Genomic DNA, 23,457 nt, shown 5'->3' on the forward strand with positions numbered 1-23,457 from the left:
AGGAATTTAGAATCAAGAAGTGCACTGGCCTCAGATTCTAAACTACTCTGGTTTTTATTTAGGAAATAAGGGTGATGATACTAAGTCAAATCAATCCACCTCTGGGCGCCTTATCTTTCTGATTCCTAAAATGAGAGATTGGGTAAATGGGTCCTTTTCAGTTTTGATCATCTAGGCACTTGAAGTCCTAAGGCAGAACTTGTGTGTGCTCTCAGAAATGTAGGCAATAGTAGGCTTATCTACAGTAGAAAGTCACCAAAGTTAGCCATCTAGAGTAGTTTGTCTGATAAGGACGAGCTAGCTTGTGTTCTTGTGTGTATTGAAAAAAAATCATAACGTTTCTAAGAACGAGTTATTTTACAGTCCCATCCAAAATAAAGAAAGATGTCCGTGCATTGATTTCAAATTTTTAAAACAGAAGGGTATCCTGTCATTCAAGACAGTAAATTAAAGACTCAGGCTCCTAGAGCTTCTACTGATAGAATGATTATTCTTCGGGAAGAAGCACAAACAGCAGTGACCGTTTTTTTTTCACAGACGTGCTCAGCCATCAGAAAAGCTTAATAAATCCCTATTTAGTATGCATTTATGCAGTGATTACATGAACTTTGACCTCTGAAGGGCTGTAGCAATTAGCTTCAGTGGCCAGCATCTTCTCCCACCATTCCCAACTGGCTTCCTTGGGTCTTTCCTTTCTTGTCTCAATAGCCTGCACTAGGCGAGCATAAAATTTTAAAGTTGACTTTCTACCTGAGGTACTTGCTTTTTGCACAAGTGGATTACCCCTTCCTCTTCTCACCTCCTGTCTAAAAAGTCATCTCAGATGGATATTGGGGCTCTGATTGTCGATATTACTCAAACGCAAATGGATTTCAATTCAATCTTGCCCTGTACTCTCGCAAAGAAGATAAGCTCTAACGGCCCAAAGAGCCTCATTTCATAGCTCCTGGCATCTAAAATAAATCTGATGTCTTCTGTCAGGCTAATTTAACATTTTAAAAATCTTCAATGTAATTTATTTTAAGTCAAATGAAACCTAGTGGATTGGCAGAAAGCTAGAAGAGGAGAGAGGCAGAGGGCAGCTGGAAGATCCTCTCCCCACCTACAAGGAAAAAAAAAAAAGCCAGGAAGAGAGAGGAAAGTGTTTTAAGTTTCTAGTAAACACTGTTTAGCAAAAGAATAATAGGAAAGTTGCCCCTTTCCCAAAGAGGGATGGAACTATAATTGTTGCCTTTAGCTGAGAGCTCAGATAAACCGCTGGGACTCATTCTAAAGTGACCCATCACTGCATTCATCTCTTCTTGAACTTTCAGTGAACCTGAGATTAAACAGGGGTGAGCAGCTAAGCAGTTTGTTGTTAGCAGCCTTTTCAACAACCCTTTCAGACTGAGTAAATATTGATCGGTTTGAATCTGATTGCCCCAGAGGAAAACACCACCGCATCTGAATAGCCTCCAAAAGTAAACTTTCAAAGGTGAAGCCAAGAGCAAGATCTCAACTCAGCCTAGGTTGGGGACACCCTGAATTTCGGGAGTACTTTGAACGAGTGTGAAGGAAGTGAGGAGAAAGCGATTGAAAACTGGAATTTTGTCTTGCAATTACCCCCAGTCCCTTACTGAGACTCTTGGCCTTTTTTAATATATATCACTAAAGTGCTACTTTTGTGTTTTCTATCTTTTGTTGTTTCAGACACCATTGCTGTCATTTTTCAGGGAGCTAACCAACCATGCTCCTGAGAGACCAAAACAAAAAGAGAGACCTAGAAATAGGATGTGGTAAGCGCCTCTGATTTAATCGATTGGGACAACTAAAAAGATACAAATGTTTTCCTGTTGAAAGGTATATTAATGTTTCCTAAATGCATTGCTTGTTAACTGATTTATTCCACGACCTAGAGAAGGCTTTGGATGCTTAGCCATAATTTATTGTTCTCCCCTTTCTCGGCTGCATTAAAACCAGCACCTTGAAGACTGGAATCTCCAGGATTCCAGCGGGTCGGGCCCTGCTTTTAGATATTGAAATTACGGCAGTGGCATGCAAATGACACTTTAACACATTAAAGAATTTGGAAACCAGCCATCTGTTTTGCTGTGTGGCCTTACACTAATAAACAAAAGATACTGTATAAGGCCAGGGTGGGAAATGAAAGAAAGAGTTGGCCGACTTTGAAGTTCTCCATCCACTTGAGTCTTTTAGAGGCAACCGCAGAGCCCAGGATCCAAGAGCCAAGGGGAGGGCAGCGGGTGCCCTTGATATGGCCGCACAACTGCGCCTGCAAAGTCCAGGCTTGCCCCCTTTGACAGGGAAGTACAGGAAGTCTCATGGGTGCTCGAGGAGGCCTGCAAATTCCAAGTTTTTGTAGGATTTCTCCTCCCACTGCCAGCCCATCCTTTGTGAAACACCCTTTGTAGAGGAAGGAGGTCATATGCCTGTATTTGTGATGCTGTATCTCTGCTCTACCCTTGGAGCTCAATTAAAGCCTCTGAAAATGTGCGAAGGCGAAGGAAAAGTGGTAAGAGATCTGGGAGGAGAGCCATTTTGAACACTTTGATTTGCTGGCTTCCTCTGTTTGAGAGCAGACACTTGCCTCGGTTGGAAACAACTTGAATATTGAAAGACCTCAGGGCAGCTTTCAAAAGTTCACCTGGAAGCATCTGTGGAGCCCAGAGAAGAAAATAAAAACTTTTTTTCTGGGTTAGGGGATTAGAACTGGGTTATGGATTAGAGCAGAGCCATTACAGCCGAGGTGGCTATGAAATCAAAGCTGAATCTGATGGGAATGAGATATGTAACCCAGAGGAGCTGGGCAGGAGGGCCTGTAGAGAGTGGCAGGAAGGGAAGGGTACTGACAGGAGGGACAGGAGGAGAGAGGCAAGGGTTTCCTGAAAACAGACCATACTCGATTTAGAGGATGGAATATACTGGAACACTGCCTGACAAGCAGAAAAAGAAGAGGGTTAAAGTGGAGGCCTTGCCCTCAAACAGCTTTATACTGGAGCTCATTAAATGTGAATCCCTTAGCTCTTGGTTCACTGATGTGAGGAAAGACGGACTGAAGAGTTTGGGCTTTTGAAGGGCGTTCTGTTTATACATACGTCAACATTCAGTTGGAGGTGAAAAGGTTAGCACTTGACCCAGGAAGTATCCATGTTTCTTTCAAAAATAGATCTGCCTTATAAATTTCTTCACCATCCATTTTTTTCCATTATGAACTTGGATTATAATAAAGGAACTATTGTTATTTTAAAGAAAGTCAACCTATTAAATAGGCATTCGCTAGGTGCCATGACACTCACAGGGGTTTCAGCTACATAATGGAAAGCCATTTACTTTTTTTTTCAAGGAAAGGCCCACCTCTGAAAGTGCACACCACCCTTCCCCAGCAACCATGTGAAATGAGCCAATCTTGTTGGAACCAACAAATTGCAGCCAAGCCAAATACAGGGATGCTTAAGCATATGTGAAACTTGAATATATTTATTACAGACATCTTAAGACCCGTAAACTCTGCTCTGGATCACATTACTCCAGGATCACAGAGCTGTTCATGATTGTACAGGAAAGGGGGAATATCATAGACTCACAAAGAATAACTGATATAACTCAGTGTGGTACTTCAGGGACATGAAAACATTGTGCGACATGCAAAAGACTATTCACGAATCACACAAAATATACATTCATTGTGCCATCCATCACATTAACAAGTGAGCTGAAAATACATCATATCCAGCTAAGATAACTGTGGAAGGAAGAAGCTGGCTTGAATAATACCTTTAGGTTCTGAATAACCCAGCACAAATTTTAAATAGAGTGTGGCCAGAGAAACAATAAATGGGGTGGGGATGGGGAGAGACTTAGCACAGGAAGCAAGGTTTTTGAACCTTGTGTTTTTTAGGTCTTCTTAACTCACCGAAAGAACAAATGCAGGCTACCCTCTGAGGCATCTGACTGAGTTTAAGTAAGCAATTTTATTCTTTAACCTATAATCACATATAAAATTGTACCAGCTTTGAGTTACCCACCCTGTTTTAATCACTTAATCTAAACATTTCTAGAAAATCTGTATAAAGATAAATCTCTCAGGACAAAGTATTTACAACCAGCAAACACACACATGAAACTGAATTAAATTAAGGGATGAATTAATTGTGTAAACACGCTCATAGTGCATCTCTTCTTCATGAGCTCCTGGACTCTCCTTTCTCTCTATCCTACTTTAAGGGCAAAGTAGGGGAGAACTGTAAATATACAGATAGGTAAAAGATAGGCCTCCCTCTGACATGTTTCTGCTGGCAAAGGAGACTATATTCTAAAGGACATCTAAAAGGAACAGATTCTGTGGAAATCTTCCAAAAGTAGGGAGGGGTGTTGGGAGCCGTCAAAAAATTGATTATGGCACCTAATCTGCATCAAGGAGTTAGCACACACACACACACCTCAATCAAGCCTCTAATCTAGAATTCTCTGGAAACACACTGTCCTGGCCAGGAGCTCCCCAGATAGGATCAGAAAGGAAGAGAGAGACTGTAAATGGAAAGGAAGATAAGCTAAGAATGTGCTTTGGGTAAGAAGTCCCCAGCCCTCAGAGTAGCCTGGGTTTCGGAGTCTGGGGCTGGGTGGGCCTCAGTGGGAGGTAGTCAGAGTGTCTGAGGTAGAAGACCCCGGAGACGGAATGCAGGGCGAGGAGCTGGACTTCTCTGAAGATTCCTCGGCCTTCTCCTCACTTCCTGGTGGGGTGGCAGGGGAGATGGGCAAGAGGCCCTCTTTCTCTCGTTTCTTCTGCTTCATCCGGCGGTTCTGGAACCAGATCTTCACCTGGGTCTCGTTGAGCTGCAGGGATGCGGCGATCTCCACCCTGCGGGCGCGGGTCAGATACTTATTGAAGTGGAACTCCTTTTCCAGCTCGGTGAGCTGCTTGGTGGTGAAGTTGGTACGCACTGCATTCGGTTGACCCACGTAGCCGTACTCTCCAACTTTCCCTGGGGACATGGTGGGGAGCGATGAGAGAGAAAGATAAAAATTTTTACCGTCCATATGAGATCCCCTATATGCTTCAGAGCAACATTCAGGTAAAGGGGAGATCAAGAATTTCTCTGGGCCCCTTTCTGGGCTGGGAAAGGTGACTGATGAGGTGTAAAGTGTTAATCTGAAGTCAACCATTTGCATAGTCAGACTGGTGATTAATGGAGCCTGGAGATATTAACAGAACCACCCCCCAACCGCCACACAAACACACACCCCTACCCACTTCCTACTCCAGAACCTCTAAAACTCAGCCTCTTGGGAAACACCACACTCCCAGATGCTCCTTTGCCCCATACACCTGGGCAATCTCTCCACACCCTACAACACCGGTGGGAAGAAGCAAGAACTTTTCTTAAGTATTAATTTTCCTTGGCAACTAAGCAAACTAGCTCCTTCCAGAACCATCAAGGAACATCCAAAGAATGGCAAGACTGACCTGTTTTGGGAGGGTTTCTTTTGACTTTCATCCAGTCAAAGGTCTGTGCTGGAGAAGAGGTCTCTGATGTAGGGGAGCGACAGGCTTCTTGGTGGCTGGCGTGGAGAGGGGACAAGGAGTTATTATACGTGGCCAGGGCCAGGCTCTGGTGCTCTTGTCCATATGAGTGGTGAATGTACTGAGGCGAGCCCACCGCGCCCCCGGCATAACCCTGGTGGTGGTGGTGATGCTGGACCATGGGAGATGAGAGATTTCCAGAGTAAGCTGCGGGAGCGCACGAGGGGTACCCACCACTTACTTCTGCTTCCTGATTTAATGCGTAAGGGCTGTAAGGCGCGCCGAAGTTCTGCGCGCCATAGCTTGGACCACAACTCGAATGGGAGTAGGACACCCCCAGGTTCCCGGGAGTCTGGTAGGTGGCCGCTTGGGGGTGGTGATGGTGGTGGTGGTGGTGGGGCGGGCTGATCTGCACCCCCCTGCCCACTAGGAAGCGGTCGTCGCCGCCACAGCTGTTAGCACTGACCGCGCACGACTGGAAAGTTGTAATTCCATGGTCGGAAGGGTAGGCTCGCGCTGAGCAGGTCCCTGAGTCGCCACCGCTGAGGATGGGGTATTCCAGGAAGGAGCTCATTCTTGCATTGTCCATCTGTCACTGAGGGACCGGGTCCTGCGAAGCCCTGGGTGACCGTGCCAACTTTCTCACTTCCTCCATGGGGCCGGAGAAGAAAAATGATATGAATGTACAGTGCGCAAGAGGGGGGGCGCGAGGGCGGAGGGCGCAGGGGGAGGGGCACGTGACTCCGCCAGCCAATGGCGGAGCCTCCTGCGAAAGTTTGCTGGCTCCCGCGGTGATGGATCACCGTTTCAGTGGCATTTAAATCCCCGGCGCTGCTCAGTCTAGGTGACGCGCAGTCGCCCCCCCAGGCAGCCCAGGCGGCGGCGGCAGCTGCGGCGGCTGCAGGGGCAGATTCGGAGCGCTGGGCCGAAGGGGAGCAGCCGCCACCCTCTGCGCGCGCCGACTGCGCTCTCCCCCCCTCCGGGAGGTGGGGGCTGGGAGGCATCCCCGTCTCCGCCCCCTCCCCACCGAGCACAGAAAGATGAACTGGCGAGAGGTGAGAAGGGAAGAGGGCTCCGTCTCTCCGGGGTCGGGAAGCAGCGGGCCAGAGCTCGCCGGCCTGCCACCAGCTCGGGGCCCGAGCCCGCCGTGCGCGGAGCAGGAACGGCAGCTCCCCGGGCGCTTTTCAGTCCACAGTCCCTGCTGCGGTGCCGGGGCAGCGAGAAGCGCAGGGGACAGTGGCGTAGGACGAGGCTGGGCCACCAGCTCTCCAAGCTCGGAAGGGAGAGGGAAGTGGGCAGAGGATTGGCCTGGAGGACCCCAGGTGGGCGTGGAGGGGACAAGAGCAAGGGGGAAAAAAAACAAAAAACAAAAAAAACCCCTCCCTTCTCCAAGGAGGGTCTCCGAACCCTACTCCCTCCACCCTAACTGATTATTAGCAAGGCAATGAGAAGCTTCTGTAATTCGACGCCCGGGAGCGGGTGATTGGTAGTATTTCAGCTGGCCGGAAAAGGCCGGGGGTGGCCGGGCTCTTCGCCCTCCCTCTCTCCTCGCTCTCCGCCCCTTTCTCCTCCCCACTCGGCTTTGCTCCGGGAGCCCTACGGGATCCGGAGCTGCTCGGCCGCGGGATTTTGAAGGGTTGGAGGCGGGGGAGAAAGATGACGCTAGCGGACGTGGCCAGCGTGGGGGCCGGGCGGTGCGCTGCAGGCCATCTGCCGGCTCCCCCGGACCCAGGAGTCTGCGCGCTCCGGCTGGGGCCTCAAAGGGCGAGCCCGCAGCTCCAACAAAATACGCTGAGCTCCCCCCGCAATGGTGCTCGTTTTCTGCAGGGGGATGTTGGGAGTGGTAGGGCCTCCTTTATCCACTGACCGCCCCCTCCCCTTTCTACTGCACGTCTGAGGTGGGGGGTAGGGACTGGCAGGTGGGAGGGGCGGGGGACAGATGGCTGATGGTGGACGGGATATTTTCTTCTTCCCCAACACCTCCTCCCCTTTGTAACTGCCTGCGTAGTTCCTTGTGTGAACCTTCAAGTCTTTCCCCAGAGAGACACGTGCAAATCTGAGCGTCATCCCAGGCCAGGGGTCCTGTTTTCCATCACCCTCATCCTACCCTGATGCTGACGGGGTCGTTAATTGCTGTTTACTATTAGGTTTCGTGTCAACCCTTGGCTTGTAGAGAGAAAATGCCAAACTGAGACCGAGGATTGATGCATTCTTAGGTAGAAGAAATCCAGAGATCATCCAAGAAGCTTTGCAGCCAATGCAGCATAGATTTGTCTCTGACCCTGTGTACCACATCGGAATCGAACAGATAAAAGTAATCTGAGGATGGGATTCCCACTCCCCTCTAGCTTTCCTTCCCCAGTTAGAAGAAGAAAGTTTTGCTCGAGGCAGGCACATTTCAAATGTGTTAGTCAACCTTTCGGGGTTCTCCATCCTGTTCTCCACTTATAGAAGGCTTCCCCCCTCCCAAGTCGCCCCTTCCCCCAGGGGAAACTCTTGCAGACGTCTGACTACGGATTCCCTCAGTAGCAGAGAAATATTCCCCCCCCCCCCAACATTTCCTTTTGAAATGGTATTTTTCAGTGACCTTTGACCTATCCCCAACCCCGGTTAAGAGAGAGCATGGAAGGGAAAGGTCACTCCTGCCCCAATTTCAGCACCTGGGGACGTTCATCTTCGAGAAGGGAAAAGGAAAGGCGGCCCTTCTGGAGGCGGCTTCTTTGGGAGCTCCAGGCTTCCAGCGCTGGGGAGAGGAGGGGCTCCTGTCGGGAAGGAGGTGGAACGTGAGAGGGTCCGTGCTGGCATTGCGGAAGATCTGCCTTCCGAACCAAAGGACGTGCTTTCCCCTGGCCTCACTCCTTTGTTGGCTTCTTCAGCCCGGGTTTGCGCAACCCCCTTGGCCGCAGGGCTCACGCCACAAAGCGCCCCGGGCCGCAATCGCTCCCCTTCCTCTGCTAGTTCTCGGCCTCTGCGCTCCACTCCTTCCACTTCTCTTCCTCCCTCCGGGCCTCATTCCAGAGCCAGCACGGGGGGGGTGTTTTTCTTGGGACCACATGCATGCGCTTGCACACGAGCCCGCGAGCGCTCGGGGCCGCGACCGACCCACCTCCGCGCACTGCTCCCGGCTCCCGGCTCCCGGCCCGCCGGACTCTCGCAGCCCAGCCGGCTCCGCCCCGGCTGGCCGCCCGGAGCGCTGCTCTCCGGTGTGGCTTACAAAGGCAGGCTCCTCTGGCCTCGGGCCCGTAAGGCTTCCGTAGCTCGGTTCTTTCCCCACCCCCACGAAATCCTGGGGCTCACTCCGCCTTGCAGAAGACCCTGGGCCTCGGGGCGTGTAGGCCAGCGCCCCACGACTCGAGCTGAAGTCCCTTTAAATGCCCCGGGAGAGTGGGCGAGAGGAGAGCTCGATCGCTATTTAAACGAGGACCTGCGAGCGGCTTGCTGGGCTCAAAGCGCCTCTTCCAGGGCTCTGCTCTTAGCAAGGGAAGGAGCAAGGAGGAGACAAAACGCTGCCGAGGCCCGGAGCTGTTCATGGCATCCGCGGCTCAGCCAAGCTGTTGTTTTAAAAGAGCAATAAAAATGAATTATGACTAAACGCCTTCTAACTTAATGCTTTCGGACGGGGATCCCCGGCAAATACGTAAGAGGATTTTTATTTGTGCATGTGTTCCTGCAATTGATCTCTTTGATGACATTCTCATTCATAGAAAGCGTTTGATTTATGAGCGTAGGACGAATCGCAAACAGCAGCGGCTCAGCCGGGGCTGCGGCCGGGCCGCCCTGCTCAGTTCCGCGCCTGGAGCTGGAGACCCGCCCGGGTCCTCACACGCCTCGGCCGCTGCCAGGATTTAGGGGGCAAAAGGGTGGAGGAAGGTAGGGTGCAAACCCGTGGAGAGAGATCGCGATTTCTTTGTAACTTCCGAGCCTTAGCTATTAAGAGCCGGGCTCCTAAATCAACCCGCCCCCCACACATGTTGCTTACACGCTGCGTTTTCTCACGGTAAGTGGCCATCGCGGCAGAGCTCAGTAAGGGAAAGATCAGCATGGGGAGATGTAAGAAGGGGGAAAGAACCAGAACAACCCAGTAACGTGCCCTAGATCACATTTTATTGATATTTTATTTAAAGTGCTTTTTCTCTTTCTTTCTAGAAACTGGGTTAATTTATAACCTAGGGCGCAGAAACTCTCCATTTAAAATCTCAACTTGGTAACCTGACTTCACAGCTTTAATGATCCATTATTTGCCATGTAAACAGATTTAAGAATGAAATATTGATTTTTCTGACCCTGAAAAAAAAGAATCCTAGAATGACTGAACCAGAGGATTGGAAAGAACCCTTTCTGAAGTGCATTTTCCAGCTAGTAACCATTGTTTTGTTTTGTTTTTGTTTTTCTCTACCTTTTAGGTCTGTTTGCCTGGACCCATCAACAGCTGGGAGACTAATCAACCACACTGAAAATGTTTCCGGGATTGTGGGGGAGGGGTTGGAATGTAGATGTTTGAAACAAATGTGTATAAATAAATGAATTTTGATAACTTAGTTATTGACCTGAAGACTGGTAGCTTGTTAAAGAAACTCCATGTTCCTCCTTCCTGGAGTTGGGGGTTTCTGTAGGCACTTTATTTCGCCACTTTCAAAACCTTGGGCTTGGCTCAGCTCTGGGGCTGCCCAATTCTGTTTCTATCACCAATTTAAATCTATGGCTTGAACCTCTACACTGAAAAACCAAATCCATTCCCTTTAAAAAGAAAGAAAGAAAAAAAGGAAAGAAAAAAAAAAAAAACACTTCTCAGAAGTCCTAACCATTTTCTGGCTTTCTTTTTTGTTGTTGTCTGTTGAAGACTTTGAACATGCCCCCTTAATAAATATATTAAAATGGAAAAAGAAGATGGATTGTGACCAGAATTTTATTTACCAAGTTAGACTAAAAGAAGAAAAAGAAACCGTTATGAGCCTTGAGAAAGAGGGGGGAGAAAAAAATAAGAAGCTACTTATAGCAAAGGAGAATTTATTCTACCAAAAATACTCATGACAATGCATCCTAATGTAATACAAAAATAAAAAGAAAGTGAAGATACAATTATATGATCACTTTCTTGCAGGCCTCATATATTGCTTTCAGGAAATCACATAGAGGGTCGTTGGATTAGATTTAGAACAACTAAAACTCCAAAATAATCTGTAAAAGATGGCTCTGAGACTGGATCAGGAGAATCACTAAACAGAAAATCTTCCACATTTAGAGGAGAGACAGGGTAGGTCTAGGAGAAAATAAAATAAAAATCAACTCTCTCAGAATAAAAGAAGGCCAAACCACCTGGTCAAAGGGGGTTTTGTTTTGTGATGCTTTGTTTTGCTTTAATGTTTTTAGTAATTCAGATGCTGCAAGTCGATTGTGGTGAGTGTGTCTGTAAAAAAGTCAAAGCTGTCAGCTGAAATATCTACGGGACTGTCGAGGGAACCTGGCAAACTGGGCGAGACTGCATCTGAAAGCTGCAGGCAGGAATCTGTGGAAAAAACGTTAAAGTCCTGCAAAGAGGGGACCTCCAGGGTCTCGGGACTGTCATTGTTTAGACCAGAGCCACAGTTCTGGCCCATTGTTGACAAGCAGTTAGAAACAGTGGGTGACTGGTGCTGAAAATGTTTCAGATTTTTCTCATTGCTGGTTAAAGGCGAAACTGGGAAACTTTGGGAGTCGCCATTGTGTCCATTGGGAGCCTGCTGCTGAGAGAGGGCATTTTGCTGAAAAGTGTAACCTTCTCTCTCCAGAAGGGCCCCGGAGACGCTGAGGGCTTGCTCAAAGAGAGACTTCTCTTCCTCGTCCTCCTCCACTTTCTCAGAGTCTTCGAGGCTTTTAAATTTCCCTTCGCTGTTCTGGTTCTCCTTGCACTGGGTCTGCCTCTTGTGCTTCATCCTGCGGTTCTGAAACCACACTTTCACTTGTCTCTCAGTCAAATCCAGCAGCGCTGCAATTTCCACCCTTCGGGGTCTGCAAAGGTACTTGTTGAAATGAAATTCTTTCTCCAGCTCCAAAAGCTGCGTGTTGGTGTAAGCAGTTCTCAGGCGCCGGGAGCCCCCGCCGCTGCCATCGGCGATTTCCAGGGATTCTGCGGAAAAGGAAACCAACAAGAGACACACGCACGGTTGGAGGTGGAGGGGTCCGAGCGGGGTTATTCCACTGGAGAATAAATATAGCAGAAAAGATCAACTGCAACAAAATGGCCGCCCCTGGATGCAGGAGAGCTATTGTGCTGCCTTTCCTGGGAGCCCAGCCCGGGGAGACCCCATCTCTTCCACCTCCATCAAATTCCCGCCTGTGGCTCCCCCCAACCTCTCCATCCGGGAGCAAACTTTATATTAGCCACACCACAATTTATAATTAATGCATCAGCTGCTTAGCTGAGCAAGAGCGATCTATCACTCTTCATTACTGTCAAAAAGCCAAACTCTAGGACAACTAGACAAGAGGAGGTCAGTTCCAACTCAAATAAATCATCCCACATTACACAAGTTAGGGAAAGTTTTCGCCCCCCTCTTCTTAAAAATATATGTGTGTCTCATTGTGCAGCGCAGGATCCCTTTTCTCTCCATCAAACCCACTCCTGAGCCCACAGGGGAAGGGAAGGCAGCCAAGCATCTCTCCCTCTCTCCCCCTGCTCTCCCAGCCCACGCTCCCCTCCCCCAGAGCGGCTCCCCGGGCGGCCCGGGCGGGGAGAAGGGGTCCCGGGACCTGGGGCCAAGTCTTTGCACTGACCTTTGTGGCCGAGGCAGGCAGGGCCGGTGGCGGCGGCGGCGGCGGCGGCGGCGGCGGGCGGCAGCGCGGTTTTCTTGGCCGCCTTCTTCTCCTTCATCCAGGGGTACTCGGGCGGCTGCAGGGCGCCGGCGGGCACCGGACTGCCGCGGCTGCCCGCGGGGCTCGGCTTGGGGCGGCCGCCAGCGCCGTGGCGAGGGTGACTGCCCGGGTTCAGGCTGGGAATGGTCTGCTCAAAAGGAGGAGGAATCAGTGTCGAGTGTGAAAGCGTCGAGGTCTTGATTGATGAACTTTGAAATGTATCAGCGACAGGGGGAAAAGATGTCAGGCACTCAGCGAGCGACGGCTGGCTATTGATAAAACCAATCTCTCGCTCAAATTCGTAATTCATGGCCTTCTCCTTGGAGCCCCCTCGGAGAAAAAGTTCCCTCTTCTGGAGGGGCTTTGGGGGGGCAAGGCCCAAGAAAAAGACGAGAGCAGAGGAAAAAAAAAAATCTATCATAGAAGATCGCTGCTGGGGTGTTTTTTTTCTAATTCACTGATTACAGCCGTATGGGGACCGCGCTACTATTAAACTATTGAATTCATGGAGACAAGGTTGAAATTGGACCGAATTGGCTGTCACATGATTGCTTCTGCCCAATGACAATTTGGGCTTTAATCAAAAGAAGCCACTGTCTGTTTGATTGATCCAAAAAAGTCGGGAAGGAACGCCTCATTGGGGGCCAGCGAGGCTTTATTTACACTTTTTTCAGGGCAAAAATACATATAGGTGGGTGTGGGTGGGGATGCCCGGGAGTGCGTGGGGGCCAGGGTGCCTGCCTGCCTCCTGATCTGCACAGATCTGGTGTGTGCGCCTGGGAGTGTGTGGAGTGTGAGTGTGTGCGAGTGTGAGCCCTGCTGCCGGCCCGCCGGCGGCTGCCCTCTGCCTCCCCCGCACACTCCGCGCATTGTTTGGGACTGTCGGGAAGACGCCTCGCACCTCACAAATCATTTAAGCACCTCAGTCTGACGCCTGCAGTCATTAACAAAGTAATCCATTAATCTTCAAAGTTTTGACACCCGAGAGCCCCGCATCCCAGCCACATAAGTTCTGCTAAGGCAGGAGGAAGGAGCAGAGGGAGAGGGGAGATGAGACGGGGAGAAGAAAGAGAGAGGGAGAGGGAGGGAGGGGGGGAGAGAGAAAGAGAGAGAGAGAGAAGGAGAGAGAAGGAGAGGAAGAGAGGAGACACAGAGGAGAGGATTCATTTTGGGGTCTCCCCTCTTTTATTCCCCTTTTCCTCCTCCGCCTTTTCTAACCAGTTCCTGGATCTCACAAGTGATCCTTGTTTTCCTTCCTCTCTGTCTTTACCTCTTTTCCTCTTTTTTTCCCTCTTCTCCCCTCTCCCCTTCCGTCTCACTTCTGTCCACCTCTCCTTCCCCAAACCCCTCCCGCATGCCCTCGCCCCCCTCCCAAAGCCCAGCTCCGAGTCCTCGCCCCCAGACCCGGACCCCGGCCCATTGTTAGCCGGCTTTTCCAGGGCAGCTAGGCATCTGGCTCCAGAGGGAAGCGGAAGACGGGAGGCGGCTCTCAAAGCTTCCCAACCTTCCTGTGCCATCAACTTTTCAGGAGTGGCTCGAGAAAGATAGATGCATGTGCCAAGCAAGACAACAACCCCAGGTCCATGTGTCCAAATCCCTGTAGCCAGGGCGGCGGCCAACCAAAGCAATGCCACCCGGAGCAGGCTCCTGCGGCTCCTGGCATTCTGGGTTTCATACCCGTAGGGCTCGGGTGCGGTGAGTATTTCTGATTTCCAGGAAGTCTGTTGGAAGTTAGCAGCAGGGAGGGAGAAGGCGCTTGTTCCTCTTCTTCCTTCCTTCCTTTCTTTTTCTTTTTCTCTCCTTCTCCTGGTCCTTTTTCGCTCTGATTGGGGGCTTGTGCGTTCAGATGCAATGTGTGTTCCCTGGCAGCCCAAATCGTCTCCCGCACCTTTCTGCTCCTTGGCCACCAGCGATGTTTGCACTCAGGTTCTGCTGTGGGAAACAGCACCGCAGGTGAGAGAGGGCAACCTCAGGAGGAATTATAAAGGTTCTCTTTTCTCTGTTCACTCGCTCTCTTTTCCAATTCGGAGACTTGAGACTGAGGGCATCTTGGACTGTGCTGGAGGGTTCAAAAGATAACACCTTTAGGAATCAAACAATAACTTTTTACAAATCCACCAAGCCAGAAGGAGGGGAGGAGGCTGAGAGAGAAATCTGAAGGTATCTCTTTTCCCTCAAACCCTGAGGATGATGATTCGCTTTTGCTTCCTTTGAAATGGACCAAGTGATCAGACTCCCCCAGGCCGGCAGGCATCCGTGGCAGGAAAATAAATCATTCTGATGGCCAGGGAGAGAGAGGTTGGTGGGGGAGAAAAATCTACGTAGAAAACAAGAAAGGCCGACCGCAGCACAAGGCTAGGACTCCATTTCTGAGGCCAGCATCAAAGGGGGCTTGGGTTGGAAATTAGATATAAAGCGGCCTCCATCATTGACTAGCCCAGAGCATCGCCTTACAGATAGAGATGCTATTTTGGAAAATGTGAGGTTTTTCAGTTTTCTTGCTTTTATTCCAAACAAAGCTCTGAAGGAAGTCTGGGCGCGATCAATCTTGCTCACCAAAAGCCTTGACAGCTTCTGGCCCTTAAGAACACATTTCAGCTTCGAGCTCTTTCCAAGATCAAATGTGGCCGAGCAAAGAGGAGAGCAGGAAACGCAAGTAAACAAGGAAAACTAGTCTTTTTAAAGATATCTTTTTGGCAGCAGGAAGAGTTATAAGGCTGCTTTTAGGAAAGGTGCTTTGCACATTCTGGGATAGTGGCTTTTGGCATTTGCTTTTACCAGAAATAATATTGAGGGGCTAAGGGGAGGGGGAGCTATGGAGAGGGAGCAGCGCTGCCCCCATATCGCTGAGGCTTTGTCAGGGGCTGCGTGGGTGAGAGCTTTCTGCTCGCCTCAGCGGCCTTAATTCAAATACCATCTGGAAGCAAACCCTTTTCTTTGCCCATTCAACATTGAAATCTTCCCCAAATCTGTTACTTTAACTCAGGAATATTTTAATAAGGACTTATTTTTAATATCTTTGAAGCTGGAGGTGAGATCAATATTTTTTTTCTTTGAAACCCAAAATGAATGTTTTGACTGCCAAGATATGGGAAATGATACTGGAATCTCATTTAAAAATCTGTGCCCTGAGGGAAGGAGGATGCCTCCAAACCAGTCCCCTCTCAAATAAACAGCAGATTTTAGAAATGGGTTCAAATAGTGGTATCTATGCAAGATTTTCCTCTGTGAATGGATAGCACTCGCTCGCTGGCTCTCTCCCTCTCTCGATCTCTTGCTCTCTCTCGTGTGCTCTCTCCACTGTTCCTTATATTACCAGGTAATTTTATACAGTTCTGTAAAATTTTTACTCATAAGAAGATTCTGTGGTTGCTTAGCCTGCTCAGTTCAGATCTGAACAAGCAAAAGACTGGAAGCTCCAGTCCTCACAAAGGCTGGTTTTCCAGCCTCTGGATTTCTGAGGTGCGCCATATTTCGGCAGGGAGATTGGGGTGGGGTGGGGAGCAAATCTACTCAAACTCTTTTTTTTTTTTTTAAATGTGTATCAGGAGCCCAAGAACAGATGTGGGAGAAGCATCTCTGGCTGTGAGAGAAACACCCAGATCTCTACAGCTGCCTGGCTTTGCATCTTCTGAGCCTTTTTCTTTTTCTTAAAATGTGAGAAGGTTTCCTAAAAGCAGCTCCTGTGGACCCAAGAGATACCCCCAAAATGGCTCCAGTGCCTTTTTCTAAAGATCACCTGAGGGAGCTTCTCAGGGGAAAGATAGAGGCCATGATGATGGATATTTTGGATTGCAAACAAAATGGCGACATTTTTCACCTCCGTCTCTGAAAGATACAATCCAGGGAGAAGGAGGATTTATTTCTCACATCAGATGCTTCTGATCCTGAGACGCAGGTGGTTCCTCATTTCCAATTTAGAAAGGAGATGTTGATGGGGATACAGTTCTGAGGTTTTCACTTTCTGAATTTGGTTCCTTCTCCAAGCAATTCTTTACTCTGAAGGTAAAAATATTTCCCTTTCCTGTGCCTGCTTTTGCCCCTGCCAGCCAGTCAGTAGGCAGCCCTATCCTAAATCCAGGAGTAGAAATGTAATGTTTAGCTCTTGCAGCATCAGATGAAAGAAGTACTTATAAAATTGCGTTTTTATTAGAAAGATACCAATCTCCTTTCTCTCTCCTCCTCCCCCTGGGGCCATAAAAGGAGAGCCAGGAGGGATGAAGGAGAGGAAATAAATCCAGAGGATGCCAAATCCTAAATTCCGGGAGGAAGCCGACGCTGGGAGTCCAGCAGTCCAGGGCAGGGCTGGGGAGGCTCCTGGGAGGTCAGCCTTTCTTTTGCTGGAGACCTGGGCGAGGTTCTGTCTCCTTTGGGCCGCCTAGCTCCCAGGGGCGATTTTAGGACTGATTCTTTCCTCCTGGAGCGATGAGGGACGGAAAAAGCATCCACAGAAAGGCCGGTTGCTCCAGAAAATGTTCGGCATCCTCCGCGAGGCTGGTGATGCCCAGGGTTGGGGCACTGGCTGGTCCGCTTTGACCTGGAGGAAGATCTTGGAGAAGACGGCCCAGCGTTACTCCCCGGCGGGGCCTCTCGGGCACCTGTGCGGCCCCGCCGGGCTTCGGGCCGGCTGCCTTTTGTTTCCCCCGCACTCGGCGCTCCGCAGCCCCTGCGCCCGCGCAGGCCCCTCGGCGGCAGCTGGGAACCAGGCAGCCCAGCGGGCTGGCGCTCGGCGCGTCCAGAGCCGCCCGCCTCCAGGAGCTCCTGCAGCCTTCCCAGGAATTCGCCGTGCTCCCAGGCGCGCCGCCTGGCCAGGCCCCACTCCGGGCTGAAGGCTTGCCGCGGCCTGCTCAGCCACTTCGCCTCTGCCTGGATTTCACGCAGACCCCCTTCTTCGGCCAAAGAACCCCTTCTCAACACGGATATTATTCAGAATAAAAACTTTATTTATTTATTTTTTTTGTTTACTTTCTCAGAATGTGAGCAGCAAGGAATGTAGAACTCTCAAAACAAATCTAGCATTTTTTTCACGTTTACAGATTTTTTTTTTTTTCAGTTTCGCCGGATGTTACAAACCTAAATCACTGTTTTCAAAAGCTGGATCCTCTCTGGTATTATTGCATCATTATCGTTTTTATAAAGGAATTATATTTCCCTTTCAAATAAAAAATTTTTTCTATGTACGCCAATACACTATTGAACAAAAGGCCCAAGAAACCTTCTGAACAATCAGGGTACAGAATTTCTTTAATATAAATACGAACGGATGGGGATAAATAATATTTAAAACTTAGATTATTCAATGCTTGCAAAAAAAATATAAATAAATCTGACTGTTCACCAGCATACACACACGGAAAGACGTACACTTAGTCATCCTTGCACAGGGAGCCCCTGTTTCAAAGCGCCTTTGATTTTTTCTCGCTCTTTACAAGAAGTGCAATTAAAAAAAAAAACCTAAAAATTAAGAAAAAAAAAAGTAATTGCTTCCCCTCGGGAGCCATAATGTACGAACAAATTCACATTGAAGAACTCGGCTAGAAAATTTGTTCATATACCCTGTTTCTGATCAAAGAGTAAAGAAGGTAAAGGATGCAGGGCCAGCGGCCGAGCGAGGGGTGGGAGGAGATAAACATCGCTACTGATACTGACAGCCATTCCAGCAACCAAGATTGCTACGTCACATAAACTATAAAAACGCGTTACCAAAGAAAACAAAACGGGGTGGGGGGAAGGTAGTGGGGGCGGAGGAGAGAGAAGGGAGGACCGGAGGAACCTTAAAACAAAACCAAAAAAAAAAAAAAAAAAGTAAACGTAGAAGAAAGGTGGGGGCAGGGGGACTCTCCTGGCGCGCAGCCCCGAGCCCACCATCACAGGTGGGTGAGCTTGGGGGCTTCCTGAATTCTTCCCTGAGAAGGATGGTGGGCGGTAAGGTCCGTGTAGGTGGGGTGCGGCTCCCCTGGCCCGGGCCCGTGATGGTGGCCGCTGCCCAGCGGCCCAGCACCCCCGTAGTCCATGGCGGCCTGGGCGGCGTGGGGGAGGTGAGTTAGGCCAAAGAGGGCAGGCCCAGAGTTGCTCATGGGCTCCACATAGCTGCCCCCCACGAAGACGGGGCTTCCCTGTAAGTGTGGGGTCCCATAGCTGCCGTTGCCCTGCAGGCCATGCGCGTGTGGGTCGTAGTCGGGTGTACCCCCCGCCCCCGCCGCGGTGTAGCGCTTCTGTGGGGGCGGTGGGGGAGCGCAGCTAGGCAGGGGGGCGGGGTAGGAGGCGGGGGGCAGCCCATAGGCGCCCTGGGGAGGCTTGGAGAAAGGCGGGGGCGACTGGGGCTCATATGGGACGCTGTTGACCAGCGAATGCATAGAGTTCAGATAGCCACCCGCGCCAGGGGGCACTGGGCTGCGACTTGGGGACTGGCCCCCTGATGACGTCAGCATGCCCTTGCCCTTCTGATCCTTCTTGTACTTCATGCGGCGATTCTGGAACCAGATCTTGATCTGGCGCTCGGTGAGGTTCAGCAGGTTGGCCATCTCCACCCGGCGTGGCCGGCACAGGTAGCGGTTGAAGTGGAATTCTTTCTCCAGCTCCACCAGCTGCGCGCTCGTGTAGGCGGTGCGCGCCCGTTTGGACGACGCCTGCCCAGGCGGGCTCTTGTCGCCAGCGCAGCTCTCCCCTGTGAGGACAGAGAAGAGTGCCGTCAGGGGCGGCCCCAGGCCCCGCCTAGCCCCTGACCCAGCCAGGCCCCTCCTTGCTCCAGGCCCCAAGATCCCTCCATCTGTCAGGGCCCAAAAAGGGGGAGGGGGAACTAGGTGCTGCCTTGTGTCCTGGTGGGGAAACAGTGCCAGTAGCTGGGTAGCTAGTCCCTCCTTCAGTCAAGTTGCAAGTCAGAAGCTTCCCTAAGTGTGGAGAGGTAAGGACAGAAAAGCAGAACCCCCAGTTTGCTTCTCTGGTCTGTATTTCCCTCTTGGAGCTCATCACTTTCTGAATCATTTGCTGATCCCTTCAGGCCTATCAAGAACTACAAGCTCCCTGTGGGCAGGTCTCCCATCACTCCCTTCCCAGCACCTGGAATGTGGAGCACCTAATACACACTCAATAAACCTTTCCCCTCTCACTGTCTGACTGAAGGACTGGACATTTGCCTCAACTGACCACTCATTTTGTCTACCCAGTGGAGATGCTTTGGAGTGGAAGCCCCAATCTGGAAGGCTTTCTGTGCCCAAAGGAAGAGATCCCACTGAAAATATCAATTTCTAGTGGGGTGACCCAGGCCCCTGATGCCTATTTATTAGGATTCTTCATGTCATCAAGCAGCCTCCCATTTTTGTACACCAATCCTGTGCCCTCCTATCCCCACCCCACCCCCAAATCTTGACTCTGGAGGGTTCCAGATGCTCAGGTTCAGGGCAGAGTACTGGCAACTGGAGAAAGCAGGGGCAACAGTGACCAAGATGCTGGGAAGCCCCAGACCCAAGGCCTGTCCTCCAGTTTAGTTCCAGGAGGCCCATGTGGTTCCTATTAGCATGACAAGGCCAAATCCCCTCCCCCAGGAGATCCCTGGCTGCCTTCATTGTACTAAGTCTGAGTAGGGCCTTCCCAGAGGAAGGGCAGCCACTCCATCTACTGGAGCAAAAAATTAAAAATAGGCTCTGTTTATAAGCAAAGTGTTGATTCTCACTTGGATGGTTGACTAGGCCTGCTTTTATTCTTCCACATTTCAGTGTGGAGCGGATGTCACTGTTTCATTAGAAATGAGGAGTTGTGCTAGAGAGAGAGAGAGTGGAGCTCAGGTTTGTTGTGTCCAAAGGTCCTAACTCCAAGAGTGGAGCAAGAAGGGATTCCAGACTCCCTAGGCCCCACTTGCTCTTGAAGCAGTCAAGAGAGGCTCCCATCAGGTCTCTCTCTGGGGGTTCCTGGGCACGCAGAGTCCTGTCGCCCCCCCAACCCCCTAGTTTGAGGGAGAAGGAGCAGTTAATTCTTGAAAATGTTCCAGGGCTCCCAGACTGTCCTGGCCGCAGCTGGAAGTGGCGTGGCCAGGCCAGGGGACCCTCCTCAGAAGGCACCGCTTTACCTGAGCTGGAGCCGCTGGTTTTCTGCTTTGTGTTTTGCCGAGACTCTTTCATCCAGGGGAAGATTTGTTTGGCCACGGTAGGTGAGTTGAGGAGGGGGCTCTTGGCTGCGCTGGCGGGGGTGGGGTTGCTGCTGGCATTCTGAGGTGGGGAGACCGAAGAGGGGGGAGGGGGCGCGGCCGGAGCAGGTGCTGGGGGCTGCGGCGGTGGGGGTTGAGGCTGCTGTGGAGCAGGGGGCGCGGCCTGGGGCGGTGGCGGGGCCAAGGGTGGCTCGCCCAGGCCTGGGGGCTGGCTGGGCGGGCCACTCAGGGTGCGCAGACACGCCTCGCTCAACTCGTGAGCCTTGGGATGGCCCCCGGCGCTGGCGGGCGACTGGAGCGAGCAGGCGGGCCGGTGGTACTCGCCGTCGGCGCCCAGGGCCGCGGACGCCGGGTACGGCTGCTGACTGGCATTATAAGCGAACCCGTTGGCTGCCTGGTAGGGGTAGCCACCGTAGATCGCGGAGCTGTCGTAGTAGGTCGCTTTTTGCATCGCGTTGCTTCACGATCTTGATCGCACACACTGACAGGGGCTTGACACCCGTGAGGGCGCACATTGGCACGCCCCCGCGGTCACGTGACGCTCCGCCGCCAATCGCCGCCCCGCGCAGACCTGGGGGGGCGAGAATCGCAGCGCGGTGAGGGCTCCGCGCAAATCCATCTTACTCTCAATAGCTAAGTGACATGAAAGCCATAAAAGAAAAAGTGGTCAGCAATATTTAGCAGCACGACTTGGCCCCGGGCGCAGAGAGCCGCGCTATAAAAAGCCGCTGGAATTTACTGGCAGCTACAAATATTTGCTTAACTTGCGTCTGGAGTTGGGGGGTTTTCCGGGGAGAGAGGAGGAGAGTCAGCGAGGGCTGGAAGTCGGGTCTCCAGACCTGGAGTCCAGAAGAAGAAAGGCTGACGAGCTAGAAAGAAACTGGGCTGGGATTCTTCTTTTCCAGGGAAGGAGAAACTTGGGGGTGTCCCTTCATCACCGCTCTTTTTAGCCTTGTCCAGTGAGCCCCGCGACTCCTTCCCTCTCAGGATCTTGGAGGAAGGGGCAAGGGGGCACAGGGGAGGTTAGGCTGACAATCTGTTCTCCAATCCTTGCTTACGACTGATACTTGGCAAAAGAGCCCTGACGTGAGGTGACTTCCCATCCAGCCCCTGCCTGGATCTTCCAGCACCCAACAGAGGTATGCATAAAAAATTTTCAGGCAATTGCTCTACTCTACCCCGCTGGGTTTCAGAAGCTGAGCTTGTTAGGCAGTTAATCTATCCCTGTGCAGGGATATGACCTACCTCCTCCAAATGAGCCCCTTGTGGCCAAGAAGGGGAGAGAGAAAACTTTGGATGGAACATCCTGTGTGGGAAGGGACCAACAACAACACTCGCTCTAGCAAGTCAAACTCAAATCCTGGACAGTTCTTTACTCCTTTCCTCTCCCTATTTCTCAGGCAGGACCCAGCAAGCCACTCCCACCTCTTTTCCCCTGTTGCAGAAGGTTCCCAGACCCTCCTGCCTTGGACTTTCTGAGGTGCTGTTATTCAGGGCAACTATCAAATTCTACCTGTTAAAACATGATGGATTAGAGAAAAAAACAACCCACCAGGAACCTGAAAAACCAGCGTTCATCTCCATGACCACGGCTTGAACTCTCCTTCCAACTTAACGATAATAGGTTCTGTCTTAGAAACTGCTATGTAATTTGATGTATGGGGGTCATTTGGCTCCGGACGAGGGATGGAAGCACAAGCCATAAAATCCTGCCAGAGTTCCCTGATCTTTGTGTGCTGTTGTTGTTGATGTTTGTTACTTGGCCTATTTACCTGCTTCAGAGACACCAAGTAAAGGTCAACCCTGGAAATCTTAAAAGCAACTAAAAAGCCTTCTCAACTCTTTTTAAAAATTTATTATTTAGAAAGCAGTTTGCAGAAGTGAAATCTATGTTTTATTTTGTTTTCAACCTTTTCATGGTCAATCTCTGGTTCTCAGCTGAGAAAAGTTCCATGTGAGTTCATACACACACACACACACACATACACACAGAATGATAGTTTCTCTAAGAAAAAAAAAATGCAATGACAAATTCATGAAGAAAATGGTTTAGTTCATGCCCCAACTATGTATATGTATATTTGAGTCCTGGAGTCATTCAAGTTCTCTAGGACTAGCCGACACTTTGTTAACCAGAAAACACCATCCACCAGCGCATGATTATAATTTTGTTTTTAATAACGGGTTCCTTTGGATTTCATTATTAAAGCAACAATCTGACCAACATCTGGAAAACAAGCACAATTAATTTTCCAGAACCTCAATTAAAAAATCACAGCTTCCCGTATCCGAAGTTACTGTGTGTAATCTTGAGCTCTGGAGTATTGTTTCTATGTTGGAGATAGATAGGAACCAACAGATACCATGATCGAAAATAAATAAAACTTAAAACTGAATAGCAGTTGTGAATATCTCAGTTTCCTGTTCTTTCACTGAAAACAGCTCCTATTACATTTGGCAGTGTTCATGTCTGCCATTATAAAATTTTAAGATAGTAGGCTTGTGCAAAATAAAATGTCAGGTTAAGAAAATTACTCCAGACACTTGAACAGCAAGATATTAGATAAAACAAAATTAAGGTGATTTTGAACGTGCAGCATTTCAAGTGACTTGCTAATCCGTTATCACAAGCTATATTGGCCGGCTGCTTACTTAAGTCTTTTCATCAAGTTGTGCATTGTCTTGTAAATAACAAAAATGCCGTGAAAAACCAAAGAACATACAACAGCCCCCATAAACTCAAAATATGAATTCTCCTCGGTGATCCCACCAAGGTCCTTCCTATTGTTTGAGGTTAGCAGACAACCACCGTGGGGCCCACACATTTCCCCCCTCCCGCCCCACCCCAGCCCCCAAAGTTTGCAACCTAGTAAAGAAGTTGGAGATCCGCCAGCCTGGAAACTTGCTTTGCACCCCCACCCCCACCCCACCCCCGGCAAGGGCTGGGGATGGGAGGAGATTC

At 50.2% G+C, this 23,457-nt stretch overlaps 4 protein-coding genes across 10 annotated transcripts in view; 1 reads left to right on the top strand and 3 right to left on the bottom strand.

Moving 5' to 3' along the window:
* Positions 1–3,447: 3,447 nt before the first annotated feature.
* Positions 3,448–8,725, bottom strand: HOXA1 (homeobox A1). Of its 2 annotated transcripts, none has more exons than XM_025993341.2 (4): positions 8,628–8,725; positions 8,182–8,283; positions 5,465–6,166; positions 3,448–4,982 (listed from the first exon to the last, which is right to left on the bottom strand). In XM_025993341.2, exons 3-4 carry the CDS (start codon positions 6,108–6,110, stop codon positions 4,627–4,629), a joined length of 1,002 nt encoding a protein of 333 aa, XP_025849126.1. In that variant the 5' UTR covers positions 6,111–6,166; positions 8,182–8,283; positions 8,628–8,725; the 3' UTR covers positions 3,448–4,626. The 2 variants fall into 2 exon arrangements, with proteins under 2 accessions (XP_025849126.1, XP_072620709.1); XM_072764608.1 differs by having other exon boundaries at positions 5,465–6,170.
* Positions 7,178–10,059, top strand: LOC140599575 (uncharacterized). Its single transcript, XM_072762723.1, has 3 exons — positions 7,178–7,364; positions 8,137–9,158; positions 9,925–10,059. Exons 1-2 carry the CDS (start codon positions 7,178–7,180, stop codon positions 9,093–9,095), a joined length of 1,146 nt encoding a protein of 381 aa, XP_072618824.1. The 3' UTR covers positions 9,096–9,158; positions 9,925–10,059.
* On the bottom strand, positions 9,563–14,745 carry HOXA2 (homeobox A2). Its single transcript, XM_025993340.2, has 2 exons — positions 12,275–14,745; positions 9,563–11,627 (listed from the first exon to the last, which is right to left on the bottom strand). The coding sequence occupies exons 1-2, from the start codon at positions 12,771–12,773 to the stop codon at positions 10,888–10,890; spliced, it is 1,239 nt and encodes a 412-aa protein (XP_025849125.2). The 5' UTR covers positions 12,774–14,745; the 3' UTR covers positions 9,563–10,887.
* Positions 14,746–17,274: 2,529 nt separating this feature from the next.
* HOXA3 (homeobox A3) overlaps positions 17,275–23,457 on the bottom strand; it is a 33,217-nt gene continuing 27,034 nt past the window's right edge. For all 6 annotated transcript variants that reach the window (XM_072764603.1, XM_072764605.1, XM_072764604.1 and 3 more), the window contains 2 exons: positions 20,418–21,066; positions 17,275–19,019 (listed from right to left, as the gene is read on the bottom strand). In XM_072764603.1, the coding sequence (XP_072620704.1) occupies positions 18,220–19,019; positions 20,418–20,946 (1,329 nt within the window). In that variant the 5' untranslated portion in view covers positions 20,947–21,066 and the 3' untranslated portion in view covers positions 17,275–18,219. The remainder of the gene's footprint in view (positions 19,020–20,417; positions 21,067–23,457) is intronic.

This window comes from Vulpes vulpes, chromosome 7 (assembly GCF_048418805.1).
Source record: "Vulpes vulpes isolate BD-2025 chromosome 7, VulVul3, whole genome shotgun sequence".
In the NCBI taxonomy this organism is placed as follows: Eukaryota; Metazoa; Chordata; class Mammalia; order Carnivora; family Canidae; genus Vulpes; species Vulpes vulpes.

What these genes read in the sequence shown, in the direction of transcription:
- HOXA1 (XM_025993341.2), bottom strand. Translation starts at nt 6,110, where the DNA reads ATGGACAATGCAAGAATGAGCTCCTTCCTGGAATACCCCATCCTCAGC. An exon ending in AAGAAACCCTCCCAAAACAG is followed by an intron (nt 4,983 to 5,464) that starts GTCAGTCTTGCC and finishes CCATGTCCCCAG; the next exon opens with GGAAAGTTGGAGAGTACGGC.
- HOXA2 (XM_025993340.2), bottom strand. Translation starts at nt 12,773, where the DNA reads ATGATAGATTTTTTTTTTTCCTCTGCTCTCGTCTTTTTCTTGGGCCTT. An exon ending in TGCCTGCCTCGGCCACAAAG is followed by an intron (nt 11,628 to 12,274) that starts GTCAGTGCAAAG and finishes CCTTTTCCGCAG; the next exon opens with AATCCCTGGAAATCGCCGAT.
- LOC140599575 (XM_072762723.1), top strand. Translation starts at nt 7,178, where the DNA reads ATGACGCTAGCGGACGTGGCCAGCGTGGGGGCCGGGCGGTGCGCTGCA. An exon ending in GCAGGGGGATGTTGGGAGTG is followed by an intron (nt 7,365 to 8,136) that starts GTAGGGCCTCCT and finishes ACCCCGGTTAAG; the next exon opens with AGAGAGCATGGAAGGGAAAG.